The sequence below is a fragment of the Chiloscyllium plagiosum genome, unplaced genomic scaffold (genome assembly GCF_037043375.1).
Source record: "Chiloscyllium plagiosum isolate Xiang-an unplaced genomic scaffold, Cpla_swu_hap1 HiC_scaffold_10, whole genome shotgun sequence".
In the NCBI taxonomy this organism is placed as follows: domain Eukaryota; kingdom Metazoa; phylum Chordata; class Chondrichthyes; order Orectolobiformes; family Hemiscylliidae; genus Chiloscyllium; species Chiloscyllium plagiosum.
Genome location: NW_028270148.1, coordinates 108,124,587 through 108,136,844, shown reverse-complemented (window position 1 = coordinate 108,136,844; position 12,258 = coordinate 108,124,587). Strand labels below are relative to the sequence as shown.

Here is a 12,258-nt window from a genome sequence, read left to right as displayed (position 1 = left end):
TGAAGGAATAAATTAATCAGGCACTGAGAAAAAAAACAATTCCTAAGACTGTTTGCATGTGGAAGGTAACAAAATGCACACTCCCGGGTCGAACTGATGAACATTTGAGCCCCATCTACAGATCGGATACTTCAGCTGCTTGATGCAGGCCAAAAATTCTCAGTTAAAAATCACACAACACCAGGTTATAGCCCAACAGGTTTAGTTGGAAGCACTAGCTTTTGGAGCGCTGCTCCTTCATCAGGTGGTTGTGTAGTACACAATTGTAAATCACAGAACTTATAGCATTTATTGTACTCCTGATGAAGGAGCAGCGCTCTGAAAGCTAGTGCTTCCAAATAAACCTGTTAAACTATAACCTGGTGTTGTGTGATCTTAACTTTGTACGCCCCAGTCCAACACTGGCATCTCCAAATCAGAAATTCTCAAGTTGCCATAGGTGACTTTTGTGCTGTTTGACAGATTTGACAGCATTCTTGAGAATCCTGGCATATCTTGCAGCAAATGGAGAGGGAATAAAGCTTGTTTCCAATTCTTGCTGCTATTATAGCTGTTTTCGGAGAGCCTGTGGAGAAGGGGTACATGCCTACCAGATGGGGGTGTCTGGAATGCAGGGGAAAGGCTGATTTCTGACACAGGAGTGCCAACGCATGCATAATAACACCACAATGTCATAAGCCTGCTTGTTTGAGTCGTGCCTTGATTGCAACCTATTGGTTTCTGAGCTGGGAGAAAAAAGTGGGGCACATTTGGATACATAAGCTGCAAGAATGAACATTTGAAGGCGGGGTCACTCTCTGAGGCACTTTGACCTCGCCCGCAGAGGCTTGCGTAGCTGCGAAGGAAGAGGTTGTGCCAGGCGAGGGAGCGGGAAGGGGGAGTTTGAAATAGAGACTTTTGGGTTTTCTTTAACCCGAAAAAAAACTTTACGTGCGTCTTCTTTGCCCCGGGGCCTTGCCTCCAGGACTTTCCGGGCCGTTGCAGACAGGGTCTCAGCTGGAAGATGGAGGGTTGCACGGGGGCCTGGAGCTTGAGCGTGCCGCTGCTGTTGCTGGCCGGTGCGGCCCTGTGCCAGCCCCAGGCGGGGACAGAGGCTGCCCTGGCGGTGGAGCAACTGGGCGACACGAACTGGACCCTGATCCTGAGCGGCGAGTGGATGTTGCAATTGTAAGTGGCAACATGGGAATGGAACGTGGCCCGGAGCGCGCGGGGCGGGGAAACCCCCGCCGTATGTATCCCCGGGAAGGGAATCCCCTGCTTCTGGGGGCGCGCGCGAGCGCGCGGCGGGACAATGACCCGGCAGCAGCCGGGGAATCCCCTCCTGCTCAGTGACAAGTGAGTGCAGCAGCAAAGGAGAGCGGCAATGAATGCAGAGCACTGGGCCCTCATTCTCCGGAAACTCTTGCACGCTGAATCATCATTTGGGTTGCATGTATTTCTTTGTTTTTGTTTGGGGGGGGGGGGAAACAGTGTTGCAATTGCAAGCTCCAGTCTGCTGTTGCAAACCATTTTCTGGATTAGTGGTGCTGGAAGAGCACATCAGTTCAGGCAGCATCCGAGGCAGTGGCAAACCATTGGCGACATCCTCCCGCTGTTGTAAAATCATTGTGCCCACCCATGAGGGCTCTCAACTCCCTCACCCCCCCCTTTTGCATTTTCCCTCACCCCCCCCTTTTGCATTTTCCCTCACCCCCCCCCTTTTGCATTTTCCCTCACCCCCCCCCTTTTGCATTTTCCCTCACCCCCCCCTTTTGCATTTTCCCTCACCCCCCCCTTTTGCATTTTCCCTCACCCCCCCTTTTGCATTTTCCCTCACCCCCCCTTTTGCATTTTCCCTCCTCCCCCCTTTTGCATTTTCCCTCCTCCCCCTTTTGCATTTTCCCTCCTCCCCCTCTTTGCATTTTCCCTCCTCCCCCTCTTTGCATTTTCCCTCCTCCCCCTCTTTGCATTTTCCCTCCTCCCCCCCATTGCATTTCCCTCCTCCCCCCCCCATTGCATTTCCCTCCTCCCCCCCCCATTGCATTTCCCTCCTCCCCCCCATTGCATTTCCCTCCTCCCCCCCCCATTGCATTTCCCTCCTCCCCCCCCCATTGCATTTCCCTCCTCCCCCCCCCATTGCATTTCCCTCCTCCCCCCCCATTGCATTTCCCTCCTCCCCCCCCATTGCATTTTCCCTCCTCCCTCACCTTTGCATTTTCCCTCCTCCTCCCCCCCTTTGCATTTTCCCTCCTCCTCCCCCCCTTTGCATTTTCCCTCCTCCTCCCCCCCTTTGCATTTTCCCTCCTCCTCCCCCCCTTTGCATTTTCCCTCCTCCTCCCCCCCCTTTGCATTTTCCCTCCTCCCCCCCTTTGCATTTTCCCTCCTCCCCCCCCTTTGCATTTTCCCTCCTCCCCCCCCCCTTTGCATTTTCCCTCCTCCCCCCCCCCTTTGCATTTTCCCTCCTCCCCCCCCCCCCTTTGCATTTTCCCTCCTCCCCCCCCCCCCTTTGCATTTTCCCTCCTCTGCTCAAATGTGCACTTCTTTCCCTTCCTCACTTTTGGAAATCGTGGTGCCGTGCCCACCCCATTGCAAATTCAACTTTTAAACCCCTTCCTGTAGCGTTTGTGGCCTGCCCTCTCCACCCACCCACCCCGCCCCACTGCAGGTTGCAGATTTTCTCCCGTTCAAGTATTTTGCCTGTCGCAGAACATGCATGAAGATTTGGGATATGAGAATGCAAAATAATAAGTGTTTTCAATCTGCCTGTTCAGATATGTTATAATACACTCCTGGAGCAGGTGGAACCTGAAGCCAGGCCTCCTGGCTCAGAGGTAGAGATACTACCGCTATGGCACAAGGGCCCAAGTGACATAATTATGAACTTCCTTGGGACTGCACTTTCACAAAGGTTTGTGGTCAGGTACTCTTCCTCCATTACTTCAGCTGTCTTCTGCTTGCCCTCAAAATATTTTGGGCCAAGTGTGTGTTCAAAAAGGGGTTGTTTTTCAGCAAAATCAACTGCACTAAGAAGGCAGCTGAAAACCTCTGTGATTTTTCTCCCCTCACCCCCCTTTGTTTTTCATTTGATGATTCTGCTTGAATATCCCTCAGTCTTGTGCTTCATCAGAAGCAGGAGTTGAATATTCGGCCCTTTGAGCCTGGTCTGCCATTCAATAACGACCGTAGTCTTAACTCGGCATTCTGTCTTAAACCCAGTAACCCTTGACTCCCTTATCCGTTGAAAATCTGCCTATCTCACGATCAGAAATGCTGAGTGACCCAGCTCTGTAGAAATGCCCAAAGGCAAACTATACACTGAGAGAAGAAACTGGCTGATCTCTCCCTTTAGAAGGGCTCATGCCTTGAAACGTCGATTCTCCTGCTCCTTGGATGCTGCCTGACCTGCTGCGCTTTTCCAGCAACACATTTTCAGCTCTGATCTCTCCCTTAAATGGGAAACCTCATTTAAAAATTTTATTTCCTGTGTCGTGTCTTTTCATGTAATTTTAATAAAAACTCTGCCACAAATATATATCTGTAACATGCGCTGGTGAGATATGAAGGAGATAAATCTCATGCTGAGTGGGCTAGTGTTTGATAGTTCTTGTAAAATAATCCGGTAGGAAGCTTGTTCAGGGTAAAACTTTGCAGAAATGCAAAGTGTGGGATTTGCTTTTGTAACATTTTTAAAATTTAACAATAGCATAAAAGTAGTCAAAGGTGCTTTATAAGCTAATCTTCAATGAGGCAGTTATTTAATGATATAAGTGTATCTGTTCTCTGATTTCAGTGAGCATATGGATTTTATTGAGGCTCTGTCACGATGAGGATGCTTTGGACATGTTGTCTGGTGGTATCGGGCATTTCAGAAATGCAGTCCAGTCGTGCAAACAAGAGTGTGCGAATAAAAATGAACAAATGTTGCCATTTTTCTATATCAGGCTTGCTTTCATGCGCTGTCATTCGAAAATTGAAACAGCGACAGTTTATAATCGTCCGGTGCCTTTCACATCAAGAAGCCTCTGGCATTGTTTCACAGGAGTGTTATGTAACATCGGAGTCCCATTAGGGAGATGTGGAGTCTGATGACCAGACGCTTCGTCAAAGGGACAGATTGTAAAGAAGGAAGTGGACACTGAGAGATGTCTAGAGAGAGAATACCAGAGCTTTGGGATCTGTATAGGCAAAAAGGAGAATGGAGATCTTGAACTCAAGGACAAACCAGAGTCTGGATAAGATGGATACAAGCTCACAGTGAGTGAGGCTTTTGGCTCACTGGCCTTCAGTCAGGGCATTGAGTATAGAAGTATAGAAGTTGAGAAGCTATGTTGTAGTTGTACAGGACGTTGGTGAGGCCGCATTTGGAATATTGTGTCCAGTTTTGGTCCCCTTGCTATAGGAAGGATGTTATTAAACTGGAAAGAGTGCAGAAGAAATTTGCAAGGATGTTGCCAGGACTCAAGGGTCTCAGGTTGAATAAGATAGGACTTTTTTCTTTAGAGCAAAGGCAATGATGTCTCACAAATTTGATTGAGTTGTTTTTGAAGAAGTAACAAAGATTGATGAGGGCATAGTGGTAGACGTGATCTATATGGATTTCAGTCAGGCGTTCAATAAGGTTCCCCATGGGAGTCTGGTAAGCAAGGTTAGATCTCATGGACTCCAAAGAGAACCAGCTATTTGGATACAGAACTGGCTCAAAGGTAGAAGACAGAGGCTGGTGGTGGAAGGTTGCTTTTCAGACTGGAGGCCTGTGACCAGTGGAGTGCCACAAGGATCGATGCTGGGTCCACTACGTTTCATCATTATATATAAATGATTTGGATGTGAGCATAAGTGGTATAGTTAGTAAGTTTGCTGATAACACTTTGCAGATCCTTCCAAAAGGCCTTGGATAAGGTGCCTCACGGGAGACTGCTGAGTAAGGTGAGGGCCCATGGTGTTCGAGGTGAGCAACTGGCATGGATTGAGGATTGGCTGTCTGACAGAAGACAGAGAGTTGGAATAAAAGGTTCTTTTTCGGAATGGCAGCTGGTGACAAGCGGTGTCCCACAGGGCTCAGTGTTGGGGCTGCAGCTGTTCACTTTAATATATTAATGATCTGGATGAAGGGACTGGGGGCATTCTGGTGAAGTTCACTGATGATATGAAGTTAGGCGGACAGGCAGGCAGGACAGAGGAGGTGGGGAGGCTGCAGAAAGATTTAGACAGTTTAGGGAGAGTGGTCCAGGAAATGGCTGATGAAATTCAACGTGAGCAAATGCGAGGTCTTGCACTTTGGAAAAAAGAATACAAGCAATAAATTATTTTTTAAGTGGTGAGAAAATTCAACAAGCCAAAGTACAAAGCGATCAGGGAGTGCTAGTCCAGGATTCTCTAAAGGTTGGTTTGCAGGTTGAGTCAGTGATTAAGAAAGCAAATGTAATGTTGTCATTTATCTCAAGGTTTGGAATATAAAACCAGCAGTGTGCTTCTGAGACTTTTTAAAGCTCTGGTTAGGCCCCATTTAGAATACAGTGTCCAATTTTGGGCCCCACACCTCACTGGCACTGGAGCGTGTCCAGCGGAGATTCACACGGATGATCCCTGGAATGGTAGGCCTAACATATGATGAACGGCTGAGGATCCTGGGATTGTATTCATTAGAGTTTACAAGGTTGAAGGGAGATCTAATAGAAACTTACAAGATAGTGCATGGCTTAGAAAGGGTGGACGCTGGGAAATTGTTTCCGTTAGGCGGGGAGACGAGGACCTGTGGACACAGCCTTAAAATTAGAGGGGGTCAATTTAGAACAGAAATGCGGAGACATTTCTTCAGCCAGAGAGTGGTTGGCCTGTGGAATTCATTGTCACAGAGTGCAGTGGAGGCCGGGATGTTGAATGTCTTCAAAGCAGAGATTGATAAATTCTTGATCTCGTGGAAAAGTGAGGGTAAGTGGAATTGAAATTCCCATCAGCCATGATTAAATGGCAGAGTGGGCTTGATGGGCTGAATGGCCTTACTTCCATTATGGTCTCAGGGACACCAAAATTGGAGGTGTAGTGGATAGTGAAGATGGTTACCTCAGAGTAAAACGGGATCTTGATCAGATGGGCCAATGGGCCGAGGTAGGCAGATAGAGTTTAGTTTAGATAAATGTGAGATGCTGCATTTTGGGAAAGCAAATCTTAGCAGGACTTATACACTTAATGGTAAGGTCCTCAGGAGTGTTGCTGAACAAAGAGACCCAGGAGTGCGGGTTCATAGCTCCTTGAAAGTGGAGTCGCAGGTAGGTAGGATAGTGAAGAAGGCGTTTGGTATGCTTTACACTTACCCTCACTTTTCCAGTAGCCTTTCATTCCTTGCGCGATCAAGAATTTATCAATCTCTGCCTTGAAGACATTTAACATTAGTCAGTGTAATGAGTACAGCAGTTGGGAGGTCATGTTGCGGCTGTACAGGACATTGGTTAGGCCACTTTTGGAATATTGTGTTCAATTATGGTCTCCTTCCTATTGGAAGGATGTCGTGAAACTTGAAAGAGTTCATAAAAGATTTTCAAGGATGTTGCCAGGATTGGAGGGTTTGAGCTATAGGGAGAGGCTGAATAGGCTGGAGCTGTTTTCCCTGAAGCGTCGGAGGCTGAGGGGTGACCTTATAGAGGTTTACAAAATTATGAGGGGCATGGATAGGGTAAATAGGCAAAGTCTTTTCCCTGGGGTCGGGGAGTCCAGAACTAGAGGGCATAGGTTTAGGGTGAGAGGGGAAAGATATAAAAGAGACCTACGGGGCAACTTTTTCACACAGAGGGTGGTACGTGTATGGAATGAGCTGCCAGAGGATGTGGTGGAGGCTGGTACAATTGCAACATTTAAAAGGCATTTGGATGGGTATATGAATAGGAAAGGTTTGGAGGAATATGGGCCGGGTGCTGGTAGGTGGGACTAGATTGGGTGGGATACCTGGTCGGCATGGACGGGTTGGACCGAAGGATCTGTTTCCATGCTGTATGTCTGTATGACTGAGGGAGGCTCTGACAGAAGTGTATAAGGTCATGAGAGGCATGGATAGAGTGAACGCACTCGGTCGTTTTCCCAGGGTTGGGGAAATCGAGGACTAGAGGCCATCAGTTTAAGGTTAGAGGGGGAAGAATGAAAGGGAACGTGAGGGGTAACTGTTTTATACAGAGGGTGGTACACAAATCGAATGAGCTGCCATTAGAAGTGGGTTAACAACATTTAAAAGGCATTTGGGCAAATACATGGATAAGAAAGGTTTAGAAGGATGTGGGCCAAGTGCAGGCAGATGGGCTCAGCGTAGATGGACATTTTGGTCGGCATGGATCAGTTTGGACCAAAGGGTCTGTCTCTGTGCTGTAGGACTCGATGAAAGAGATCAGCGACTGAAGTGACATATGATTTTATCAAAGAGTTGGGAAATTGCTGAAATTTTTGCCGTTTCATTTTGCAACTGTTTTCTGCTGAAATGGTTTGTGTTTTGTCTGATGGGTCCTCCCCACCGCTCATCAAGATGTAAGATCAGTCTGAGAGATTTGTTGCCACTGTCCTGTTTCTTGATGAGGATCTACTTGGTCTGGCATGGTGTGGTCGAGGACTACTACTTGGTAGTCCAGTGAGAATCAAGGAAGGATACAACACTTACATGAGTTGGAAAAAGCCTGAATGTATTCATTTACACTTTGGGCTTAAAACCGAGCCACAAATGAGGTGGTACAGTGTGTTCAGCTCTTCACAAATGTTTTTATTCAGCCATGTGATGGTGAAGAGGAAAATCAGGGCTGGTTAGGGTGAGTGGGGAAAGATATAAAAGGGACCTAAGGGGCAACTTTTTCACAGAGGGTGGTGCATGTATGGAATGAGCTCGAAACGTCTATTCTGCTCCTTGGATGCTGCCCGATCAGCTGTGTTTTTCCAGCACCACACTCTCTACTCTGCTAGAGGAATTGGTGGAGGCTGGTGCAATCACAGCTTTGAAAAGGCATCTGGATGGGTACATGAATAGGAAGGTTTTAGAGGGATATGGGCCAAGTGCAAGCAAATGGGACTGAATTAGGTTAGGATATCTGGTCGGCAGGGTTGGAAGATTTGAGCTATAGGGAGAGGTTGAATAGGCTGGGGCTGTTTTCCCTGGAGCATCCGAGGCTGAGGGGTGACCTAATAGAGATCTATAAAATCATGAGGAGCATGGATAGGGTAAATAGACAAAGTCTCTTCCCTGGGGTGAGGAAGTCCAGAACTAGAGGGCATAGGTTTAGGGTGAGAGGGGAAAGATATAAAAGAGACCTAAAGAGCAACGTTTTCACGCAGAGAATGGTACGTGAGCTGCCAGAGGATGTGGTGGAGGCTGGGGCAATGACAACATTTAAAAGTCATCGGGATGGGTTTATGAATAGGAGGGGTTTGGAAGGATATGGGCCGGGTGTTGGCAAGTGGGCCTAGATTAATTTAGGATATCTGGTCGGCATGGACGAGTTGGACTGAAGGGTCTGTTTCTGTGCTGTACATCTCCATGACTAAGTGTTCGAGAGCAAATGTGGGTGAATTTTACTTCTTTGTTTGAGTATGTGACAATAATTAACTGAGGTATTCGATTTCACCCCCCCCCACCCCAACCAACCCACAGACAGTCTATTTAATTCCTGAAAGTGACAGGAGGTTGCGGCTCCTGCTAGTTGTCCCAGAGTTTATCCAGTCAGAGTAAGAGTCAGACTAAAAGTCAGAGTTGCTCATGGTTGCGAAAAGTGTGGCCCTGTTGTAGAGTTTGTCATTCTGTTTATCCGTGCCTCAGCTTTTGGGGACACGTTAATGAAATGTCTGCTGCAGTACGCCAAGGAAGAGGTCCCCCTCTTGTTTCACCAATGTGGGGAATTTGGAGTGGCTTCATTTTCAAGTTGCATTATTGTGGCTGAATTGTACTTGTGGGAAAATATCATCACTTTAATGGATAATTTATTCCTGTGTTTGCGTGTGTAGAAAACTCAAGAGTAGAAACGGGTTATCTTTCAGAGATCTGCTCGAACCGGATAATGGAGTGGGTGCAGTATATTTAACTCAAGTGTGACTCCACCCCCACAGCGTTTATTTAAGATTGGTGCTTGACAATACAGAACCTTACTTTGTGTTTACCTTTTCGAAAACATAACAAGTATGTGCATTTTTTTAAAAAGCACCTATTTTTTTCTAAAATGTTAAAAAAAGCTAAATTAACACTGTCATTTCAGAACAATATTTTGCTTGCTCTGAAAATATAACCTTATTGCATCCATTCCTTTTGAAGGTTGTGATGTGGTTTAGCAGTTAACTATGGAAAATAAGGCTAAGTGATTTGAAAGCTTTGGTAGCATGATTTGGAGATGCCAGTGTTGGACTGGGGTGTACAAAGTTAAAAATCACACAACACCAGGTTGTAGTCCAACAGGTTTAATTGGAAGCACTAGTTTAAAATTGGAAGTACTCCACTACCACCTGATGAAGGAGCAGTGCTCCGAAAGCTAGTGCTTCCAATTAAACCTGTTGGACTATAACCTGGTGTTGTGTGATTTTTAGCTTTGGTAGCAGGCTTTGTTCATTATGCAGCATTATGGGCAGAAGACAAGACAGGAGATAAGATTAGATTAGATTCCCTACAGTGTGGAAACAGGCCCTTCGGCCCAACCAGTCCACACCGATCCTCCGAAGAGTAACCCACCCAGACCCATTTCTCCCCTGACTGATGCACCTAACACTACGGGCAATTTAGCGTGGCCAATTCACCTGATTTGCACATCTTTGGGTAAGATAGTCTAAGTTTTCATGGAATCCTTACAGTGTGGAAACAGGCTATTTGGCCCAACAAGTCCACACCGACCTTCCAAATAGCATCCCACCCAGACCCATTCCACTACCGTATTATCCTATATTGTCCCTAACTAATGCACCAAGCCTACACATCCCTGAACATTATGGTCAATTTAGCTTTGGCCAATCTACTTAATCTGCACACTACTCCCTTTCCGACATGACCACCCTCGGCCTCCTCCATTGCCAAAACAAACCACAACGCCTATTGGAGGAACAAGCCCTTACCTTCCACCTGTGCAGCCTACAGCCCGGAGGATTCAACATTGAGTTCCCCAATTTCAAATAACCTCCCCCTCCCCATCCCCTGACTCTCTTCCCAGCCCCTCACTCTCCCTTCCACTGCTCCCTGTCATCAACCAGATTCGTTCCTCCCATTGACCAACCAGGTCGTACCCTCTACCTGTCTTCACCTATCCCCACTTCACCATCCTGCCCCCACCACCCCCTTTATCTGCAGCTCCCCCTGCCAGTCACCTGTGGACAGCAGCAGAAAACCAGAACACCTGGAGGAAACCCACGCGCACACGGGGTGTTCAAACTGCACACACAGCCATGACACCCCCCCTGAGGCTGGAATCGAACCCGGGTCCCTGGTGCTGTGAGGCAGCAGTGCTAACCACTGAGCCACCGTGTCGTTAAATGTTTTTAAGCTCAGAGGTGGGGGTGGTAATGAAAGATGCAGAACCCAGCCTTGAGACTTCACTTTTGTGATCTCGCCAGTATCCCTCTGAGCTGAGAGCTCTCCCTAGTTGTTGACCCCCTTAACGATTAGCATATTATTCCCAGTGAGCTTCTTTCTGCAGTGCGGCTGAAAGATTTTATACTGCCTGCAGTCCACCCTTTACAGGTTACAAAGCAGACTCATCAACGTTAGCAGCAATAAACAATGGGTTTATTTTTAAACTGAGCTATTTTCATATTTTGACTCCGAAAACTTGACATCCACTTGTATGGCCGCAGTGGTGAATGAGAACGGTCCGTGCTGCACCGTCGTTGCATGAGAATGGTCCACCTCTTGTTTTCAGTCAGTACTGTATTGTTTTAGCTGTGAGCTGATTTATGAATTGAAGTGCTGTGATGTGCATCGTCAAAGGTGAGGTGCTGTTTAATGGGACAAGGTCTATATGGACTTCAGTAAGGCTTTCGATAAGGTTCCTCATGAGAGACTGGTTAGCAAGGTTAGATCACATGGAATACAGGGAGAGCTAGCCATTTGGATACAGAAGGTAGAAGACAGAGGGTGGTGGTGGAGGGTTGTTTTTCAGACTGGAGGCCTGTGACCAGTGGAGTGCCACAAGGATCGGTGCTGGGTCCTCTACACTTTGTCATTTACATAAATGATTTGGATGTGAACATAGGAGGTATAGCTACTAGGTTTGCAGATGACTCCAAAATTGGAGGTGTAGTGGACAGTGAAGAAGGTTATCTCAGATTACAACAGGATCTGGACCAGATGGGCCAACGGGCTGAGGAGTGGCAGATGGAGTTTAATTTAGATAAATGTGAGGTGCTGCATTTTGGGAAAGCAAATATTAGCAGGACTAATACTCTTAATGGTAAGGCCCTAGGGAGTGTTGCTGAACAAAGAGACCTTGAAGTGCAGGTTCATAGTTCCTTGAAAGTGGAGTCGCAGGTAAATAGGATACTGAAGAAGGTGTTTGGTATGCTTTCCTTTATTGGTCAGAGTATTGAGTACAGGAGTTGGGAGGTCATGTTGCGGCTGTACAGGACATTGATTAGGCCACTGTTGGAATATTGCATGCAATTCTAGTCTCCTTCCTTTTGGAAAGATGTTGTGAAACTTGAAAGTGTCCAGTAAAGATTTATAAGGATGTTGCCAGGGTTGGAGGATTTGAGCTATAGGGACAGGCTAAACAGGCTGGGGCTGTTTTCCCTGGAGTGTTGGAGTGTGAGTGGTGACCTTATAGAGGTTTATAAAATCATGAGGGGCATGGTTAGGGTAAATAGACAAAGTCTCTTCCCTAGGGTGGGGGAGTCCAGAACTAGACGGCATAGGTTTAGGGTGAGAGGGGAAAGATATAAAAGAGACCGAAGGGGCAACTTCTTCATGCAGAGGGTGGTACGGGTATGCAATGCGCTGCCAGAGGAAGTGGTAGAGGCTGGTACAATTACAATATTTTAAAAGGTATCTGGATGGGTATATGAATAGGAAGGGTTTAGAGGGTTATGGGGTGGGTGCTGACAGGAGGGACTAGATTGGGTTGGAATATCTGGTCAGCATGGACACGTTGAACCGAAGGTTTCCGTGCTGTAATTCCCTATGACACTAAGGTAATAACACCGGGCTAGCAAGCCAGAGAATGTGTATGCAATGAGCTGCCAGAGGAAGTGGTGGAGGCTGGTACAAATGCAGTATTTAAAAGGCATCTGGATGGGTATATGAATAGGAAGGGTTTGGAAGGGTATGGGCCAAATGCT

General features: G+C 47.0%; 1 protein-coding gene across 2 annotated transcripts in view; it reads left to right on the top strand.

The window, feature by feature from the left end:
• Nucleotides 1-844: 844 nt before the first annotated feature.
• Nucleotides 845-12,258, top strand: part of tmx4 (thioredoxin-related transmembrane protein 4) — a 59,358-nt gene continuing 47,944 nt past the window's right edge. The window contains exon 1 of one of the 2 annotated variants that reach the window (XM_043696582.2): nt 845-1,167. In XM_043696582.2, coding sequence (XP_043552517.2) covers nt 1,004-1,167 — 164 coding nt within the window. In that variant the 5' untranslated portion in view covers nt 845-1,003. The remainder of the gene's footprint in view (nt 1,168-12,258) is intronic. The other variant, XM_043696583.2, reaches the window with a different exon arrangement.